The sequence below is a fragment of the Gavialis gangeticus genome, unplaced genomic scaffold (genome assembly GCF_001723915.1).
Source record: "Gavialis gangeticus isolate Ggan-Ray unplaced genomic scaffold, GavGan_comp1, whole genome shotgun sequence".
Classification (NCBI taxonomy): Eukaryota; Metazoa; Chordata; order Crocodylia; family Gavialidae; genus Gavialis; species Gavialis gangeticus.
In genome coordinates this window covers 34,346,678-34,368,775 of record NW_017729028.1, presented here as the reverse complement: position 1 = coordinate 34,368,775, position 22,098 = coordinate 34,346,678, and the positions used below count along the sequence as shown (strand labels likewise).

Below are 22,098 nucleotides of genomic sequence, written 5' to 3'. Positions count from 1 at the left end.
CTCCCTGATTGGGCCAGGGGACTTGGAAAGAGCTGCAGGGGAGGGGCAAGATCTCCCAGCCCCCCATTCTCCGATTATGATGGCAAAGCAGGAGATGCCAAATAAGGATCCCAGCCCTCACTCCCCGATAGTGATCTTGGAGTGGGGGGCTTGGAGCAACCTGCTACCAGGCCAGGGGGACATAGCCCCTGCTCAGGCTCCGGTGGTGGACCCCACCCTGGCAGCAGGCAGCTCCCGAGAGCAGGGAGCAATGACCCCTGCCCTGGCAGCAGGGAGCGCCAAGCCCCCCACTCTGAGATCTTGTTCAGGGAGTGATTGCCATTGCCATTGGGGAGTGGTGGGCTGCGAGATCCTTATGGTCAGTACTGGGAGAACCTGATCCCCAGCCTGTTCTCCAACCAGCGCTGTGCTTGCAGAGCTGAGCGGGGAACAGGCTCTCCAGCCCCTGCCCCACAACTGGGGAGCAAGGGCTCAGAATTGACCCAGTCAGGGACAGGTCCCAGCCCCACACCCTAATCAGGCGATTGAGGCACAGAGCTTGAAAAGAGCTGCAGGGATGAGGCAAGACCCAGCCCCCTGCCCCAATCCAGTGGTGAAGCAGCTAGTAGCCAGAGCTCAATTGAGGGAGAGGGCTGGGACCTGGTCCTCCCCCAAAGCTCTTTCCAAGTCCCCAGCCCCAATCAGGGACCTGGAGATGGGAACTCCCTGCTTCCCGGGCAAGGGGGACATTGTCCCCAACCCAGCAGCAGGCAGCCCCAGGGGGCAGGGAGCAGTGTCCCAGCCCTGACCAGGAGACAGCTGTCTGTTGGCCCAGTGCTCCCTGCCAGCCCCTGGCCTAGCAGAGGAGAGGTAGGGCTAGAGCTCCCCCTGGTGACCACAGGGGTCCATTGCAGGGCCCCAGGAAGGAAGAGCAGTTTGCTGTCATTAGCAGCAAATTTGCTCCCACTTCCCTACACATGTAGATGCCTACTCAGGAGCATTTACATGCAACTAGTTTACTCTCAAGTAAACTGCTCCTGGATCTAATGCATGTGTAGACACATCCACTGAAATGCTGGGTACAAAGGAATGACAATGTCTCGCAGCCAGCATGGAACCCAAGCAAAAAGTGAAGCTGACTCTGTAGTCCTGTGAGGGGAGTACTCCCCCAACTAGGGTTGCCAACTTGGTTTGAATCTATTCCAAGAGGTTTCCAGAACACCAACATGCCTGCGACACACAACATGAATGTGCCCACGTGGTTGTGCATATAGGTAACAGATTACAGTGTATGGACTTTACGTCGGGAAGACATATACCCATTAAACATTTGGCTGTTCCTCAGTGCACGCATAGTACTTGACCTTTAGTCACTTAAGGAAATTTTTGCCAGAAAACTAACATACCTGACAGCTATCATGTGCCTACCTGAGAGGTTGTAGAATCTCCATCCTTGGAGGTTTCTAAGACCCAGCTACGCAAAGCCCTGGCTGGAATGATCTAGTCAGGGCTGGTCCAACTTTGAGCAGGGGGTTGGACTAGATGTGACCTCCTGAGATCCCTTCCCACCTTAATTTTTTTATGATTCTCTGACTTGGGTGGCTAAATGACTCCTATTTTGCAGTTTAAGTATCTAAGTTCCTTTGTGAATCTCACCCTTTATCCCTTTCCTACTTTTTCCATCCTGAAACTTTAAGAGGGCTTCTCTTCCATCCTTCTGTGGTGAGTTGATTCATCCTTTACAAAAACTGCTTATGAATAATAGAAACCACCTACGTTACCTGCAGCTGTTTGTTGAACAAAGGGTTGTCGAATGTCAGAGTATAAGCTTCCTTATCCAAGAGTAGAGCCATCCAGCCGTAGAGGTTTGATAGAGTATCAGAGACATAACTGACTGTGGTTGTCTTATTATTATTGTCAGTCACGGTTAAATTATAAGGAGCATCTGGGGCCTCTTTTCTGAAGGGAAAAATATATTACACGTCTGTGTTCAAATTCTTCACCTTGGAATGCTTCATCTTAACATTCTTTATTTGAATTATAGAAGGACCCAATCTGGAATTAGGCTCCCATTGTGCTAAGTACAGAGCAAATACACTGTAAAAGGTACTCTATGCTCTGAAAAACTGTAAAAAGACAAAGGAGACAAAGATAAGCAGGAAACAGAAGAACAGAGAAGTGAAAGGATGTGTTCGAAGTCACACAAAGTGAGTGGCAAAGCTGGAAGTAGATCCCACTGGGTTCTCAGAACAGGTCATAAGGCAACAGGATCTTAATTCTTATGCAAGTAGCCAGATATTTATATATCTGTTATAATGTTATAAGTTGGATTTCCGTGAGTGGGGTAGAAAGATGTTAAATACTCAGGGCATTTATAGAAGTGCTCTGGGAGTGCATGTGTGTGTGGGGGGGTTGCGGTGCTTTAATTAGAGTGGCTCCAAGAGTCACCTAGAGTTTCACACATATAAACATCCCCCCATGACAAATCAGGGTGGGGGTGCTTTAACTAAAGCGTGTCGAACAAGTTTTAGTTAAAGTGCCCCTGCCATTTTTCAGTGTGAGGACACTAATACACATGATGCTGGAGTCTGCTGGAGCACAATAATTACCACGCTCCAGCAGATTTGATTAATCGAGTCTACTCCAACACGCTGTAATTACAGTGCATTGGAGAAGCCTTGCTGCATGTTTATAGGCTCCCTTAAGGTCCAAGCAAAACTTTTTGGCACTTTTCCTGTAATGACAAAAAAAAATGTTTTATTAGTCCTGTTTTCAAGGATGAGTTTGATCTGTGCAATAAATCAATATTTTTATCAGCCTGGACATTAGCATGTTAGGAGATATGGTTTTAAAAGATGACAAGCACTTCCAATGTGGAATGAAACTGAATTCTTAAACAATGATGTTTCCAACAATACTTGCTGTCTGGTCATCTCTAGAGTTTATGCAGTTGATTAAAAAGTTTTCTACACAATCACTTCCTAAAATCACTATATCTGAATTGTGATATCTGGCATATTATATGGGGCATTTTTCTCCTGCTAGGGCCTTATCCAAAGCATGCAGGAATCAGGGTCTGTCCCCTGATTTCAGTGGCCTCTATATCAGGACCCAGGGGTGCGGGTGTGGTGACAGAAGTGACATTTGTCACACAAGCGGCCCCTTGAAAACCTTAATCCCAACACCCCGAGGTGTGGGGTTCCAATCTACCCTCCCCCCACCCTCCAGTGCAACTGTGCTCCCCTGCCCCCCGCTCCAGTGCAGCCCAGAACTCCCTCTCCCTTCCCCCCCCCATCCTGCAGACAGTACTGGAGTTAGAGGGGGAGGGGAGGTGAAGCTAGGGGAAAGAGCCTGTGGACACACAGCTCTTCCTGGATTGACTCCAAAGTGGAGCTCAATCCCCACACCTTGCCTGACCCAGCAGCAAATGTCTGTTGGGTTGGGGGAGTTTCTATAAAATATGGCGCCTTCTGTGAAGTGCCATGAGTTACAGTGGGAAGCTGCACCTTTGTCAGCACCCCATTTCTTGTTTTGGTTCCTACCTTGGCCACTACCATCCAATAAGGCACTTAACTTCTCAGTGCTTCACTTACTTTGTCTCTAAAATGCAGCTAATACTTAACGCACAGAGCTGCCATGAGGCTTAAAGCATTAGTGTTTGCATAGTTCTCTGAGACCTTGGGATAAAAAGCACATTATCATTATATAACATTCTACCATGTTAACTCCTCAGGTGGGACCAAACTTATGAATAATATGCTTTAAGTGGGACATTAAAGAGTAGAAAACAAGTCATTTAGACTCGCAGATACATGTTCCATCTCCCATAAGAAAAATAGGTATTAAAGAGAGAGAAAATTTAATTATTAATCATTGTTCAGTTTCATATGAATAAGTGAAAATATAAGGAAACATTCATTTGATCCTCTAAATGAAAACTAAGATACTTTCCTATCCTCTGTCTCTCCCCACTTCTCTCCCCCCTCATGCCGATCCAGCAAAAGCCGCTCAACAATCAACAACAATAATGGCAACCTGGTAGTAACTGAACCCCCAACTGGTGTTTATGTCGCAACCTCAGGAAAAGAGAATTAAAAGCATAAAGAACCATTTCATTCAACCATGCTAGCTACCCCACACCTTTTGAACAGCTTTCATCTCCAGGACAGTCCTCCCTTCCCCTTCTGGTTCCCAAAATTGTGGGATGGGAATGATTTTTTTTATCAAATTAAATCAATCCTGGCCATTTTTTTACATTAGATAAAATGATCTCCCACTATCATAACTAATAGCTTCCAAATAGGAAGTGTACTTATGTATAGGGTAATGCATAAGAATTTAGAAGAGTCTACTTTCAGGAAGTGCTTGATGAAAGAAGATAGTAAATGTGGACGAACAAATAAAGCCAGGCAAACTATGATGCTGTCCTCAAGGAAAGTTTAGGTGATTAATTTGAGTGGAGACTGCTTTTAAGATACTCTCTCTTTCTTCGTAGCATGCACCAAACTGATGTTTTTACTTCCAATATGTTAACACAGCCACTGATATCCCAGTCTGATGTGCAGAGTTGCAGCTTGCATGTAGCCCCCAGTAAACAAGGCTGACAAAATAGAATTGAGGCTGCATAGACGCCTGTTCATTGGTATTTTTAGTTTGCAGCTTTTTTTCTTTTATGTTGAAGACAAACTGTGACTTTCATCAGCCTGCTAACAGCAGTTGCTGCCATTTTGACTCCTGCCACCTTTGGAAAGGATACCATGATTGTTTCCTATAAAAGAACAATCAGCTCAAGGACCACCTTCTCTCATTTCCATGTGAATCAAAAGATATTCCAGTGAAATTATTGCAGTTATGACAATGTAAAGCCTCAGCAGCTGAGAAAAAACCCAAGGCCATACTCCTTGGCATTCTTTAATCATCTATCATTTTTACTCACAGGTACTTCACACTAATTTTTGGACTACTTTTCTGGGAGTTCTCAACTAACATCCTTTAAAAGGTATCGAAGTAGATGAACAAACAAGGATGGATCAATTAGTTTGGGTAAGCTGTTTCCATCTCGGGCTTCATACTGGTGTCCATCATTATAGTCTCTAAGTATCTTCTTCTTGGTAGAGCCACTAGCAGCAGCAAAGTCCACAGTTATGCCCATGACATTTCTCCTATTTTTCTCCTATTTTGAGGGAAAAAGTCAGCTTGGCGTAGGGCTTGTTGGCTTGATATGTTTAATGTTTTATTAATATATCTTGAGTTGGTTGGGTTTTGTTGTCTCAATTTGGATGCGGGGGGGCATAAAGATGTGTCAATACTATCAGCATCATTCTTATGGTAGAGGCCATTTTGAAGAGAAAGGACCTGCTGTTTCCTAATGATCCTTAGACTCTTGATTCTCTTAACTTCCTTTGGGAGTCTGTTCCACAATTAGTTTTCCTCAACCCGAAATATGCTGTGCCTCTCTCCCATGCCTTTCATTCCAGTCTTGGTTGAGATGCTTTCCCACATTTGTGCTAACCCTGAACCAATGCCAAGGACAAATGTAACCCAGTGTTTGAAAAACCTTTGCTCTTCGATGCAAAACTTAGATTGCCCGTGGTAATGCTGAATGTGAAACCATATTCCTTTTGTGCTTTTCGCCACGCTTTTGCCAAGCTGACACCAAAACAGAATTACGTCACTCACAGAATTACCAGAAACAATTAGCACTGGTTTGCCCTAAATAGCCAGTGATTTCACTCTGCCCTAAATAGCCACCAATCTACCTCTCTTTAATGTTAATGAAGCAGAGTAGCACGCACACGCAAGTATTTCTAATTCAGAGGATCCGAGGGAGCCTGCATGGATCATTAACATGAGAGAGCTTCATTACCAGAGGAAAGAGCCTTTCTCTGAACTTCCTTTGGCTTTATTTGAAAGAAACCGGGAGGCAATGGTCTTAATGCAAAATTAACCCTCGCTTTAAGCTGTTGGAAGCCTTTGCAAACTGTATCAAAAAAAAAAAAATGGATGACTCATCGAGAAGGCTGTATTTTTATATCAAAGCAGGTTTCAATTAAGGAGCAATTTGCTTTAGAAATATGGCAGGATTACGAAATGAATTTTACAATCTGAGTAACAATTTACCGGTTGCAATTGTATAAGCTGTTATGTAATTTAGCTCAAGTGTGTTGTGCGGAACTGTTGAACAGAGATGGCCCACAAAGGATTTGTTAAACCAATCAACAGCATCAAGTAGAACAAATATTAACTCTCCTGTTTATGTTTACCATTAGCTTACTTATCCTAAGGGTCCATATCTGTGTGTATTAAGGCAGACACTGTGTTTAGCTCTAAATGCTTTGTTTGGTACATTTGTGGAATAATCCATTCTGATTATGCCTCTCCTAAAAGAGGAAGCAAAGCAGCAACTAACTGTAAAATGCATGTAGCCTCTTTGTATCAGTACATGAGTCTGCTGCTGGACAACCAGAGGCTAAATACAGATGATGAACACAGGAGACTCTTTAAAGTTTAGATGCGAGGAAATTTTATTTAATCAATGAGAGATTGTATTTACCCCTGGTGCCAGGCCAAGAGGAAAGGCTGAGAACACAATTCATATCATATTTATGCCACATAAATCAGTGCTCGACCTTCTGGCCCTGTGGGACAACAGGGTCGGTCCATGGGCCTGACCCAGCACAGGGTCAATATGTGAGATTAGTCTGGTTGGGTGACTTGGCTATGTACCGGCCCAACTCCATGCACCCGATCCTGCCACACTCCAGCCTAACCCTGAGCACTGGATCCAGCCTCAGACCAGCCCTATGCATGAGCCATACTGTGGTGCCGGTGCAAATCCCATAGCCTCAGCCACAGCAGAGTCTCTTTCTCACAACACCTAGGGCATACATACTCCAGGCAGGAGCAGAGATTGAACAGCTTCCACCTCCGCTGTCTCAGGAAAGTCCTTGGCATCCCTTGGGACCAACACATCACTAACAACAAGATCCTTGAGAGGACTGGCCCATAGTCTATGCGGACAATGCTGGATGCTCACAGGCTTTGCTGGCTGGGACATGTGGACTCATGATCATCTGCTGAAGGCTGTGCTCTATGGCCAACTCAAGAACCACCCGCATTGCAGAGGAAGGCCAAAGCTCCAATGCAGCAACAAGGCCGAGCAAGGTCTCAAGAAATTCAGCATTCCCACTGCCAACTGGGAGAACCCTGCCCACAACCGCTCAGTCTGGAGAAGCCAGATCAAAGTTGGAGAGCCATCAGAGAGCACAGGCTGAGGCCCACAGGGGAGCCAGGAAACAGAGTATGCTTCAACCTTCATCTGTTAAGTGGACCTGTAGCCACTGTAGGCAGTCTTGCCTCTCGCGCAGTGGGCTCTTCTCCCATACCGCTGCCAAGCACCACTGACTGACTGACTTTGTCACATCTCCTTTCATCTGTCAAGATGTTGGACAGCCATAGGGCTCCAGCCGGGTCTGGAAATTTGGCAGCAGGAAAGCAGTGATTAATGCTTCCGCCGCTCCTCCATCACCAAATTTCTCGATCTGTGGAGGGACCCACAGGCTGAACAACATGGCCTCATGGGCTGGATCTGGCCCACAGACTGGAGGTTGAGCACCACTGATGTGCTCAACCTCCTTATGGATAAGAAGAGTTAGGATCCTCATGTCTCATTTGCAGAAATGCAGAGGAGTCATTATGTGAAATACAGTCTGAAAATCAGGCGCCAGGTGTGTCAAGTTGCAGAAAGTAAAGTACTTAATTTGACACTGAAAATGTGGCTGGGTATCCTTGTAGCTTCTTGCATCTGGGCAACGGGGTTGAACTAGGTTTCCCTGAGATGCCTTCCAACCCTGATTTCATGATTCCCAGTACTGTCCACGTGCATAAGCATTACTCTAAAGATCATTTCAAAGTTAGTATGGTCCTATTATGTAAGAAACGCAGTGCAGCAAGTGAGACAAGGCTAGGGAACTGAGGTAGGTATGCTGACTAATTAAGTAGCTACCATTTAGCAGTTAAGTGCTCACATCCCATCACCTGAGCCCAAGTTCAAATAAAAGAAGAATATGCAAAATAGGGAAGGTGGGTGCACAGAGAAAAATAGGGCATATATATAATGAGCGGAAAGCATGACTGTGACTATGTTACATCGACATGTTATAGGGAAATGTTATAGGGATATGCAGGCCACTATCAAGGGAAAAGCAGAAGTAGCATAACTATACTCATCTGTAGACCTGAAGACAAGGGTGTAAGGGATACACTATTCCTTTCACACTAACACATCATATGTTGCTCTGTTTGTAGCAAGTGAATGCATGCACTGCAGGAGATAATATTAGGCCAGATTTAATATTTGAGGCTATAAAGAGAGTTGATCTTTTTTCTCTGCAGCAGAGTAAAAGAGTGAACCAATGTCAGGCTCAGTTTCAAGACTGGGGCTGAGTGAAGAGGCACGGTTTCAAAACTCTGCAAGGAAAGTGACTGAAACTGAGAAGTGAAACAATTTCTGAAATAAAGTTTGCCAAGGGTCTTGGAGTCCCTGCGGATGGAAGGTGCTGCATGAATGGAGATTATTCTAATACTCTGCTCTTGTAAAAATTATGCATAATGTGAAGAAACTTTTAAAGTCACTTCATCACGTTATGACAATTTTTTAATGAGAATTTGTTTTAATATTAATAGGGACTCATATTTTCAAGATAATATGGGTAGCGGTGGCATTTTGAGCGACCGTATCTAGCCTGCAGCCACTCAGGGCTGCACCACAGCATAAGCTGCTCTTCACAGCACTCAATAACTTTCTCGCATATAAATTTATAAAGACTTTTATAAGCTTCAATTACATTTTTAAAAGAATGTAACGAGCCTTTTAAAAGGTGCTTAAGTGACACATTAGTTTAACTTTCAACTGGACTTGACAGAGAATGTTCTCTTTGGGGAGATGTGGGTCAAGCCTGCAAAGTTTGGAGCCAGATCTAATTTCTGACAAAGTTCTCAGGTGTTTAGGTTCAGACAGAGCAGGGAGAACATTTTCCACTTAACATATTTTTAAGGAAAAATACATTTTTGGGATAAAATGGGATGGTAATAATAACAGCAGCAACAATAAAAACAATTATTATTATTGATGTTGTTATTATATCCTGTGATGGTTCAAAAAAAAAAAAAAAAAGCACACAGGATAGCCAACACTGTAATAAGAAGAGCTTCTAAGGGAAGGACTTCGCAATATTTGACCATCTTCCCTGAATACTGAGGGTGAAGTTTCCATCCTTTATGTTGTGGCTGCATAAGGCAGGGAGGATAAAATCGTGGCTAAGGCTTTGGGCTGGGACTAAGATCATCTGGGTTCAAATCCTAACATTAACTCCTATGGTATCAAGAGGTAGCAACTAGGGCTGTGTGATGCTTCGGTCCCTGATTCAATTTGGCAGTGATTCAGCCCGATTCAGTGGATGAATCTCTGAATCAGAATCAAATTGGGAGACCCTTTAATCTCTCCAAATCGAATGGAAACCCTCCAAATCGATTCGGACAGATTTGGCAATTCGGACATAGACACAGCTTTAAATGTTTTTTTCTACAGACCTCTAGGTAGCAGGGGCTCATGAATGCTGCAATGATGGGGGGCACGGCATGTCCCACAGAAGCACGGGGGGCTCCTCAGCAGACCCAGAAGTGGACCAGAAGCACTGGTCTGCCGGGGGGGGTGCAGGGTCCCCCTGTGGCACCGCGGGTACCCCTATGGGCAATTGCCAAGCTGGGGGGACCCCAAGAGCACTCCCTGGCAGACCTGGAAGTGGACCCAATGTACTTCTAGTCCACTTCCAGGCTTGCTGCCGAGCACATGGGGGGACCCCCTGCGCTCCTGTGGGATGCTCCATGTGCCCCAGCGTCACAGTGTTCACAAGCCACACAGGTACCTCAATGTATGTAGAAAAAACTTTTAAAGCTGTGTCTATGACCAAATCACTGATTCTCCAAATCAGCATCGAATCTTCAGATTCATATTTGGCAGAATCAGATCGGGGACAGTGATCCAAATCAATGAACTGAATCACTGTCCTCAATTCGGGCTGGATCCAAATCCAAATCGAATAGGGCCCACTTTGCACACCCATAGTAACAACCTTGTCTCTTGTGTCTTGTGGCCATAAGGAAGATTTGAGCAGCACCAGCAGTTCTGCGATTAGAGAGGGGATGATTAGGTCATCTAGCTCATGGGCACTGGCGATGCGTAGGGGGTGCAAACGGGTGCATGTGCACCCCCTATGAAAAGGCACCACCGACACTGTCGGTGGCACCTGCAGGTAGTCACCACCTCCCTCCAACCTGCTGCTGACCACCAATCACCGCTGGCCACCGCCAACACTGCCAGCAGCATCTGTGGGTGGCTGCCAGTCCCTGCTCAGCACTCACCGCCCCTCTTCCCCCCCGCTGCCGACACTGCCAGCAGCATCTGTCGGAGCTCACCACTTACCGCTGCCATGCTCCCGCCCCCTCCCTCCCATCACCATCTTCCCTCCCCCAGCTGCCAGGGGCACATGTCATTCATGCTCATAGGCAGTGCAGGATGGCTGCCTCCAATGTGTTTTAGGTGCTCTGCTCATTCCAGTTTTAAATTACTCAAATGCTGATACTTTCGTCCTTCCCCTGGGAGATTAAGTCCATCAGATCTTTGTTGGGAAATGCTTTCTCTTTTCGAGCCTAGATTTTCCATTGCTCAATTTGTCTATGTTGCTCCTATGCCCACTCTCTTGTACCAATTGCAAACTGTCAACGCTCTTCACTTACCTGTGGAGGGAATCCACCATCTCATAAAACATCTGCAGGTCCTGCTGTAGAGATTTTTTACATTTATTTTTAATTGTTCCTCTTTTTTATACTTCCCACCATGTTTGTCCAAAGAGTCTGTTTTGAAGCACTGTCCGTCTGAACAATGCCCATGTCATCCATCATCTATTTGAACGACGGATAGTGTGTTGGCTAATATGCCTGGCTGCATGCTGATGATCCTTTAACTTTACACAATGGCTATTTGGCAGGTAGCACATACTCACAGGAGGACAAGATATGAAAGCAGCAGAGAAAGGATGCTCTTCATCTCCAAGGACGAGAATCACTCAGTTCAGCACAGTTCAGTATTGTCCTTTTCTGAAGCACGGGCTAGCAGCTGGCCTCAAGAAGTGCTGCTGCCAAATATCTCTGGCAAAAGTTGACTCCCTGCTTTTGTGGTTGACTGGCAAGAGGGAGAGGTAGCCTGAAATGAAGAGATGGCTTAAAGCTGCCAAAGCACCCTGATGTGAGCAACCCCTCACTTCTTCAGAAGGGCAAACTTTGGTGCTAGACTCAAACTTGCCCAAAGTTCAAGTTTCCTTGATCTCAGATTTTGGATAACTCCCATTTTTGCCCAATGCATAAACATCTTCCTTTTTTATGCAAAATTATGATTCATGTTGTGAAAGTCCACTGGCCCACATGCAAGCTGGGGGTAGACTCCATAGACAGAGATGACCTTGGATACAAGTCAGACAAATAAAGGATGAGAAGGGAAGTGACTTGCCTGAGGTCACAGAGCAGATGGGGGCAGAGCCAGGAATGGAACCAGCTTCTCCTACCTGGCACATCAGTCCCCTAGCATTAAAACACACTGCTTCCTCCTTCCATGGATTACAGACTTTTGGTCTCAAGGAAATGAGAAGAAATAGTATTTGCATGGGAAGCCTTGTGCAAACTGATGGCATAGAGAGATGTTCCCCCTCTTTGGCAGACTATGGAGTAACTTTTTCCCCTCCTGTTTGAAAGCATTCTTCCTCCTTCTGAAACATGAATAATATGGAGGCTCTGAATTATTTACATCCATCTGACAGCACTATTCAGTGCTGCTGCCTGTGTGCTATCCACTTGAAACAGCAAAAATGGAAAACGGTACAGATTTGTACACTAAACAGAAAATGTAATGGTGGTACTGCAGGGGCAATCAAAAAGCTGGATTGATTTTTTTTGATCTGTTAAAACACTTGTTTTTAAAGAGAAAGCATTTCAAATGTATCTTCTCTCTAACAGCAGTAGCAGCAGTAGTTGGCTAAGCAACGTTTCTCCATTGGCTGTATTTAGCTGCCAGCTACTTAAATGCAGGCACCAGCCCAGCTCACAGAGTCAGCTGTAGCAACTAGTTATGAACTGGGATAGAAATGAAGAGCTAAACATCTATCAAAACTCATGCAAAGGTCTGGCTGGACTGCAAGGCTGGACCATGATAACATACAAGTACCACTAGGCTACTGGACTTTATGAATTGCTCATTTCCCCTATGGCCACCTTCCAATGCTCTGGCAGTGAAAAGGGGCCCTGAGGTGAATCTTGGCTGCTATTCTACCTTATATAAAATGCTAATACTGTATGCATCACTGTAGTACAATCCAGTGGCATAAAGTAGACTTAGTGCAAATGGCAACTGGTCACATGACTTAGGCAATGCAATTCAAACAGAAATAAATTTTAAAAAGAGTGTCCCTGTAATTTAATTCTTCTTCCAGTTTCCTCCATAGAGGGCAAAATATATTGTAGAGGCAAGACAGAATTGCTACTCCTGATTAGCTAAGTAACATATACACTGTTATTATTGTTACCCAGTTTCACTGGTCCAAACTCCATTCACATGTTCACCTCAACCACTGAGTATGTCACGAGGCAAAATGTGCATGGCAAGTTTAGTGAATTAAGGAAAAAAAATGTCTCCCCATCCACCAGGACCTCAACAATGCCCCTCACCATCACCTAAAGTCATGCAAGCCCTTCTAGATCCACAAGCTCAACCTCAACGATGTAACTTCAACCCTGATGAAGCCTGGAAAACTGAATGGCGTTCATAGGGGGCAGGTCTACATGTTCATTCATGTGCCTTAGACACTGCACAGTTAATTTAGTACTTTTTAAATAAAATACTAAATAAATGTGCAGTACCTAGAGTTACTGTGCAATAGTGCGGGCGCACAGTTATTTAGTGACGCTTATTGTGCATTAGCCTAATAACACTGCACAGTAGCTTATTAGCACAGTTTTTGCCATGACACATTACTGCACAGTGTTATTAGGCTAATGCAGTGAGTGTCACATGTAGATGCACCCAGGAAGTCCCAAACAAACATCTTTTGATAGATCCAAGGCGAAGGTCCATGGGTTTGATCTCTTGCAATGCTCATGGGAAACTCTAAACTGTAACTGCACAAACCATGGGAGATGCAGATACTTGATGCACAGATGGAGAATTAAAAACTTCCCAGTGTGCAACTGTGGCCACCCAGAACAGATCATGGACCATATAACTACTCAATGCCCAATCCACAAATATGAAAGAGGTACCACAGTGATGCCCTCTGCTGCTCCTGACACAATTGTCTGGTTCAACCACCTAAATTTAAACTTATAGTTGCTGCTCTGTACCTACATCAGCCAGATGAAAGAAGAAGTATGCCTTGTCTTTTAGATTGGAACAGGGATGACCATGTATTATAGGTCTGTACAGTACCTAGTATAATGGCAGCCCCAATCTTGTTGGTATCTGGGCAATACAAATATTAAATAATAATGTGTAACTTCTACTCCCTGTGTGAAATCATCAAGGAATCACTCATGAGGAGTGGACAGACCTTTCATATTTCATTTTGTCCAGAAGTATAATGCTGGGGCATTGGTTTAGTATTGGCTCAAAGAAGAGCCTACCAGATGCTAAATTCCCCACAAACAGCTCATGTATGGCTCCTTTCTATCAAGCCACCCTGTTCCTCTGCTACCTCTTCTTCGTGCTACCTGAGCACCATGCCATGTCTAAGAGCTCACACATAAATTGAGTTCTGCATCATATATTCTACCCTAAAGTTAACACATTTTGAAGGACCTGGGGTCTCGGTTGTGTCTAGGTCAGGGAAGTAGGTTTTCCTTTTTTGTCTGAAAGTGGTGGGATTGACAACAATAGGAGATAGTTGCCTAAATACCACTGTGGATGTGGTATCCAGAACTGAGTTTCAAAGCAGTGGGCCAGATAACAAGAAAACACTCACAAACACCTACCCACCAAGGGAGATGTATCTCTTCAAATGGCTTATTTTACAACTGTGGTGGGAATCCAAAATTGTGTAGGTGAAGCAAGTTCTTTGGGAAGCCAGGGCCAGTCCCATAATTGCGTCTGAAGATGAGGGCTGAAAACCTGAACTTGACGCTATGATCCATGAGGAGTCCAATGACCAGAACAAGGGTTGCTGTACCGTGCTGTGCCTGGTTAGTTATTGTTGCTGACTCCTACTTACACATCCAAGTGCTGACCTACCTTAAACCTTTTTTATTCATTTTTGTTAATTATGTTAGCAGCTGCTTACACCCAAGAGTAGCTTGGGCTATGCAACCATGAAATGTTGGCTCCAATATTAATAGAAAATGTATTATGTGAATCTGATAGTTCATGAAATTAACATGGAAAATGAATTAGGCTGAAGCAAGTTTCCAAGTAATAGGCATGACCAATCAGCAGCAACCCACACATTGGGAGCTCTTTAAAGCAAAATGGTGAATATATCAGAGAATATTCTCCAGAGCTTTCTAATCTAAATTAATTCAAGATCATAGACTCACAGAAACATAAAAATTATGGTTGGAAGGAACTTCAGGAGGTCACTTCTAGCCCAACCCCCTGCTCAAAACAGGACTGTTCCCCAACTACATCATCCAGCACGGTCTTTATTTAAACAGGTCTTTAAAATCTCCCACAACCTCTCTCAGTAACCTGTTCCAGTGCTTTACTACACTCCTCATGAAAGACTTTTTCCTAATATCTAACCTAAACCTCCCTGGCTGCAGCTTGAGCCCATTGCTCCTTGTTTTGTCATCTGTCACCACTGAGGACAGCCCAGCTCCATCCTCTTTGCAACCCCCCATCAGGAAGTTGAAGGCTGCTATTAAATCCCCCCTCAGTCTTCTCTTCTCCAGAATAATAAGCCCTGTTCCCTCAGCCTGTCTTCTTAAGTCATGTCCTCTAGCCCTCTCACCATTTCTGTTACCCTCCACTGAACTCTCTCCAATTTGTCCACATCCTTTCTGTAGCGGGGGGCCCAAAACTGGACACAGCACTCCAGATGTGGCCTCACCAGTGCCAAACAGAGGGGAAGAATCACTTCCCTCAGTATACTGACAACACTCCTACCAATGCAGGCCAGCATGCCATAAGCTTTCTTCACAAGAAGGGCACACTGTTGGCTCTTATTCAGCTTCTTGTGCACTATAAACCCCAGGTCCTTTCTGGCCAAGCTGCTGCTTCACCAGTCAGTCCCCAGTCTGTACCAGTAAATGGAAGTGTTCTGTCCTAAGTGCAGAACTTTGCACTTGTCCTTATTAAACCTCATTTCTTTTGGTCCAACCTCCAATTTGTCAAGGTCTCTCTGAATCCTAGCCCTGCTCTCCAATGAATCTACAACTCCCCACAGCTTGGTGTCATCTGCAAACTTGCTGAGGGTGCAGTTCATCCCATCTTCCAGATTGTTGATGAAGCTATTGAACAAAACCAACCTCAGGACTGACCCCTGGGGCACTTTGTATTGAGCCATTTACTACTACACTTTTAGCCCAATAATCCAGCCAGCTTTCTATCCACCTTACAGCCTATTCACCCAACCCATACTTCCCTTAGGTTGCTTGCAAGAATTTTGTGGGAGATCATATCAGACCCTTGCTAAAGTCAAGGCATATCGTGTCTTCTGCTCTTCCCACGTCCACAGAGCCAGTCATCTCATCACTGAAAGCAAACAGGTCGGTCAGGCATGACTTGCCCTTGGTGAATTCATGCTGACTGTTCCTAATCACCACCTTCTCCAAATGTTTAGATATGGATTCCTTGAGGACCTACTCCATGTTCTTGCCAGGGACTGAGCTGAGGCTGACTGGTTTGTAGTTCCCTGGATCCTCCTTCTTCCCTTTCTTAAAGGTGGGCATTATATTTGCCCTTTTCCAACCATCTGGGACCTCTCCTGATCACTATGAGTTTTCAAAGATGATGGCCATTGACTCTGCAATCACATTGGTCAACTTCCCTGACACATACAGATGTATCACATCTGGCCCCACGGTCTTTTACACGTCCAGCTTTTCTAAATAGTCCTTAACCTCTTCTTTCACCACTGTTTGTTACTCAACTTCTCCCCAGACTTTGCTGCCAGGTGCAATAGTCTAGGAGCTGGCCTTGCTTGTGATGACTGAGATAAAAAAAAGGCATTGGATACTTCAGCCTTTTCTGCATCATCTATCACTAGGTTTCCTCTACCAAGATCTGGAGTTTCATTTTTTATTCCTACATTGCCTGTGTTGCCCTCCTAATTCTACAGAAGTATACTTGCAGTTTAGCAGTCAGGAGGTCTGAGTTGAATTTCCAATTCTGACTTTTCATAAGTCACTTAGGCCAAAAGTGTCCAACCACATTGGGTAGCTCAATTTCAAGGTCCAACTTGTAAGGCACAGACCCTAATTCTCATTTACAATAAGGCCCCTTTCCAGCACTCTGGCTGGGTGGAGAGCCTAATGTAGGCCTAAATTAGAATAGCACATTAAAGCCCCTTTACATTGCTAAAGCTGTGTGAATGGGTTTCATATAAATAAGAATCAGATATTAAGATCTAGTTTTGGTGTTGGCCAAGCACAGGTTTTACAGATGTGGAAACCAAGTTAATAAGGATAAAGGATCTGTCCAAGAATGGCAGTGGCAGCCTGAGATTAAATTCAGAATCTCTGAGGCCTAATTCTCAGACCTACTACTCCTCTCTGTATAAAACCCAAAAGCCTGATCACCTTTTTTGTACAAAATTAGCTCTTTGGTACTTACAGTCCAATAGACATACGGTGAAAAATCACATCCTTTCCACAAACACTGCTCGCTGCATCTTGACTGAAGTTGGCACTGACCACGCAGGAAGTTGCAAGTATGTTCAAAGAAGCAAGGAGATGACTTCCTTTCTGCTCTGTGATGGAGCCATCCAGATCTTCGAGGATGGCTGAATGAGGAAATGGGAACAATACCCGGTTGGGTGAATTGAGGAATTTCAGCCTTTCAGCTCTCACTGTAAAGCCACCTGGGGAAAAGCAAGAGATCAGAAATTCAGATTTGCATTTTTGTGACAAGATGCAGGGGCATTACCTGCTTTCCCAGTGAGCAAAGGTTAACCTCAATTCAACTTCCTCTTAACAAATGGCTGCTTGGGATGGAAAGAAAGGAACTTATACGCAGTTGGTCACATACTACTAGCTCCATCCCTTGATTGGAAGATGACTCAATGAAACATTGATGCTTAATGAATCACAAGGAAAGGGAAAGGATGATCATGATGTTTGACATCCTGGATCACATCCAAGATCCATCTAAATCAGTGTCCTGCCTCTGACAAGTCTTCTGGTTAGAGCACTGGATTCAGATTCAACAAATCTAGGCTTAATCACTGGCTCTGGCAGGCTCCTTGTGCGATGTTAGGCATGTTGCCATATCAGTCCATGCCAATATCCCAGATCCATACCACAGAAATAATAATAAATCTTTTCTGCCCTGTTTATAAAGGAAACTCTATAGTGAAGACAATTTTATTTTCCATGTACAGCTCCTAACTGGTCCTGATTTTAGCTGGTATCTTCAGTAAGTAATGCAACACACACAGTAACGAATTTATCTTTCAATGGGTGCATCTACACGTACAATTAATTTAAAGCAATAAACTCCGGAGTAGCTTGAGCTGGAGTAAACTACTCCTGGGTGTGGTATCTACACATGTGCCCAGAACAACAGTAATTTGAGCTGGGGAAGAGCAGGCCCTAGATAGCAGGAGACACAGGAGGTCAGTCCCAAGCTCCAGGTGGTGGCTTCAGGTAGCAGAGGGGCTGGCTGGGGCACAAGGGTGCTGAAAGTGCAGAACCATGTGGCTAGGTGGTAGGTTGCAACCTGGCCCCCTGCTGGCTGGGCTGACCAGGCACAATCTATACATGTGGTCAACATCTATATATGTGTTTAATTGCAGTTAATTGCCCTGCAATGAATTATGTATCGCATTTCATCTGTATCCTGAACATCTCAAGCCGTCCTGTACCAGGGTCTGTTTCACATTCTGACCTAGATGTTCCTGTTACCAGCCTTATCATCCTGGTACTGAATTATCCTTTGTTTGGCAAGTGGTTTTGGTTGGAATAGTCTTCAAAGAGGTTTTGGGTAATTCTTCAAGACTCAAAAGAATTCTTACACACAGAATTATCTCAAGACAGTTCACCCAAGACCAGAGTCTATTCCACCTAGTAGGTGAATTAGTGGATTTAGGAGCCTAAGTGTGATTCCATTCCACCCTATTCAAGTCCTGGAAAAACAATAAATGCAAAAGATGGGTGGATCCTACTCCTCCTCATTGCTTTTTTGTGACTCGCTCTAAAGGATAAGACAATGGTTTCTTACACAAGTAGGTACATTAATGGATTTTCAGGACTTAAACCAGGTCATACAGACTCACACTTTGGCACATAAGTCAATCTAGATGCTAAACAGATGAAACAGAATCTGGCTCCTAGGGCTCAGGGTGTCCTAAGATACACACTGACTACTGGATGTGTTGTAGCAGCTATGCCACTACATTTGATACATTATCCCCACCAAAATGAAGAAGTACTAACACATACATGAGCTTATTCCTACCTTTTAAACCCCAAAAGAGCTTCTGAAGACCTGTCCAGAATGTGAAGAAGTAGGGAAATCAAAACAGGGTAAAATGAATTCACCATCGTCTCACATCCATGCACTGTTACTGGACATCAGGTACCCAGCCTGGCTCTTTCAATGGGAATATTTAATACAGAACTGGTAAGTCAGGAAAAGGACTTTAAAGGGATGCTTATGCTTCAGTCCAACAGTGACACTGGAGCGTTGAGGAGGACTTTTAAACGTCCCTTAGGGAGCAGATGCATGGGTAAAGGGTTGGGAATTAAAATGCTCTTACATAAAATGATGACCTGCAGCAAATCCAGACTCAGATTTCTTGGCTTTTCAGAGCAGCATAAGATGCAATTTTTCCATCTTAGGTATCTAGACAGGGCCTCCCCACCCCTTAACCATCATTATCCATGCAGCTCCCAATCTTTAATGTATGTCTCTTTTGTGAGATGGGGAAGTGCAATTATTCAATATTATAGGGAGGGATCTGCAGCGGGGACAAGTAACCAGATTTGTAAAGGTACTTAGATGCCTAAGACCCACTGAAACCAATGGGAGGCACCCAAATGACTTTACAAATCTGGCTGTTGGTAGCCTGTCCAAAAATCAAACAGGAAATCTGTGATGATGTAGGGACCTGAAGGCAGACTGCAAAATGTGAGCCAGCCGCCCTAAGAGGGGACCATCCTTCCATCAGGACCCAGAGTGCAGTTGCTAGTGATGCATATCCACATTCATCATTCACAAGCCCAACTCTGTAATGCAGGGATGTCAAGGAATTTGCAAATCTACATCCATTTAACTTACCCTGCCCTCGGGAACAGCCTGAGCAGGTGCTGATGGCAGTGCACATGCTGCTATCAAAGTTCATGAAACTTGTATTAGAAACCAACAGCTCGCGCCTTTTGGGAGTTTTCAGTCCTGCTGACATACAGCTACCATTCTGCTATAAGAAAACAGTGAAATACATGAGCCCCCTCATCTCTGAAGTAAATCCAGGATCCAAATCCTCTCCCGATGCATACCAATGTAGCTTTGCTGAAGGCCATAGATCTACAGGCATGTATAAACTCTGAAACAATATTTCCCCCCAAATCAGACATGCATGCAAGCCATGGAAAATACAAGTATCAGTAAAAATGGAGAAGAAAGCAGAGGTAAGGAGGGATAGGCAAAGAGGCCAAAAAGGGCCAGTAAGAGAAAACAGACATACAAAATAATAGTAGCTGCCCACAATATAATAAAAAAGTACATGGGAGAGGCTAGGTCTCCTGCTAATCCAGGTCAGGAGGCTCCACCACAAATAATGCTGTACCTCAATGCTATGGCTGGGAATAAACAGGCGCAGAAAGAGTGGAGGGAAATGGAGAAGATGGCAGGTTGTTTTTAGTCCCATCTACCGCCCCATAACATTTTCCATTACAATCATCCTAGGGTTGGGAGAAGGCACTTCTTTCCAAGCCACTACTGAATCAGTGCCTCTCCATGTTAGCAATGGCTTATTCAGAGCAGCCCAATCAGTTCTCACTCTTAGGGGCTTTTTTCTCTCCATGTGCTTATGTCTTTATTCATTTCAACCCCAGATGCTCACCTGATTCAATCCTTTGTCTTCAATACTTTCCCCTATCAAATATTTTTAGGAAAAAAAAGATGAACATCCTTTCTTCCTTGCCAAGCATGTGTCCCTTGCCTTAGACATTCTGCCTTTTAATACAGGTAAATACATTCTCTTATGTGCCAGTGCATATGCATTCAGGTCACCCACTGAAAGAGCTAGTCCTGATCAAGCTGCCTGAAATGAGCATTAGTCTTCCTCTTACCTACCACAAATCGGTGCTGGTACCGTACTGTGAAGGGGCCAAGGGCTCAATTTTTAATCCTCCCACTATTTCCAAAAATAAAAATCAGCTTTTAAGGCACCTTTTAAAAAATTAAAGGGCTGGCAGAGTAGAATACCCACTGTTCATGGTAAATTAATGTCATAAAGTTTTAATTGATGTTAAAGAGACATCATTATTAAAGGGAGAATTACATAAATTAAGATGTAAATTATGGCAAGGAGACTCTTATCATGAGATAATCAAAGATAATCACCCCCTTGGGGGGGGTGTTGAGAAACAACACACATCTGAGCGCCTCTAAACCTCTTAGCAAGTGCCGCACTGGAGTTCTTCCATAGATCCTGTGACAACAAGAACAAAGAGACTCAACACCCTTCGTATCTGACAGAAACTCACTGTACAGCTTGAACGCTGGAAGATGAAACCTTTAAGGCTGTTTTTATCCAAACTTGGCCCTCCCACTACATTAAATAGTGTCCTCCCATGCTTATAAACGAGTCTCTTCCAAGAATACCCACCAGCCAATCAGACTGTCAATATATTGCAAGCCAATTTTAACACTGGAGCAAAGAAAATACAAGTCAGCTGCAATCAGCCATTGCGAAGCTTCTGTGATCGTTAGCTGTTATTAGTGCTAGGCCCTACACCAACACCTAGTAGAAGATTTGACTTACTAGCATAAATCATTGTTGCACATGGCATTTTTCCATCACCAAAAATGACTTAATTCTCACACCGTGCTATAAAGATGGGCAGTAGCATCATGTTTTCCAGACGGAGAAACTAGGGGGAAAATAGTGCCCAAGCTATATTAGCACAATCAATGGCAAAACCAGGACTGAAACCAACTTCCTGGTTCACAGACCCATGCTGTGCTCAACTCATGATATTAAACCGCAAAAGGTTTAGACTAGTGGTTATTACAAGTGGTTGGAAAAGTATGATAAATAGAACAGTTTTCCACAAAAGGGTATAGTTTCACTAAAATCTAGCACAGGGGTGGGCAAAATGTGGCCCTCCAGGCTGTTCTATCTGGCCCACAGGGCCCCTAAAAAAATTTAGAAAATTAATACTTATCTGCCCCTGGCTGCCTGTCATGTGGCCCTTGATGGCTTGCCAAAATTCAGTAAGCGGCCCTCCGACCAAAATAATTGCCTGCCCCGATCGAGCATGTCAAACCTCATAATTTTTTTGATGGTGGGGGAAAAAATAAAAGCCCTTTTTTTTAATACTGTCAACATTGTTTTAATATAATGACTGTTAGAGTGATGCTGTTGCCACTAGGGTCCAGGAATTATGAAAGAGCCAAGAATTTTGTAGGGTGATATCTTTTATTGGACTTACTGTACAGCTGGGCTAGAGTTAGACAAGCTTTCAAAGGATGACCTGATGAAGAACGCCTTGCATTCAGAAGCTTGTCTAACTCTATCCCAATGATGCAGTTGGTCCAATACATGATATCAACCCCAGAAATCCTTGCCTCTTTGGTTCAATAGCTATTTGTTTTTACCTTTGTTAAAATATGTTAATGTTATACTGTACTATATATAT

General features: G+C 44.1%; 1 protein-coding gene across 13 annotated transcripts in view; it reads right to left on the bottom strand.

The window, feature by feature from the left end:
* Positions 1 to 22,098, bottom strand: part of PKHD1 (polycystic kidney and hepatic disease 1 (autosomal recessive)) — a 484,191-nt gene that overhangs the window by 195,941 nt on the left and 266,152 nt on the right. For 12 of the 13 annotated variants that reach the window (XM_019520930.1, XM_019520934.1, XM_019520940.1 and 9 more), the window contains 3 exons: positions 19,514 to 19,652; positions 16,850 to 17,096; positions 1,761 to 1,938 (listed from right to left, as the gene is read on the bottom strand). In XM_019520930.1, coding sequence (XP_019376475.1) covers positions 1,761 to 1,938; positions 16,850 to 17,096; positions 19,514 to 19,652 — 564 coding nt within the window. The remainder of the gene's footprint in view (positions 1 to 1,760; positions 1,939 to 16,849; positions 17,097 to 19,513; positions 19,653 to 22,098) is intronic. The other variant, XM_019520933.1, reaches the window with a different exon arrangement.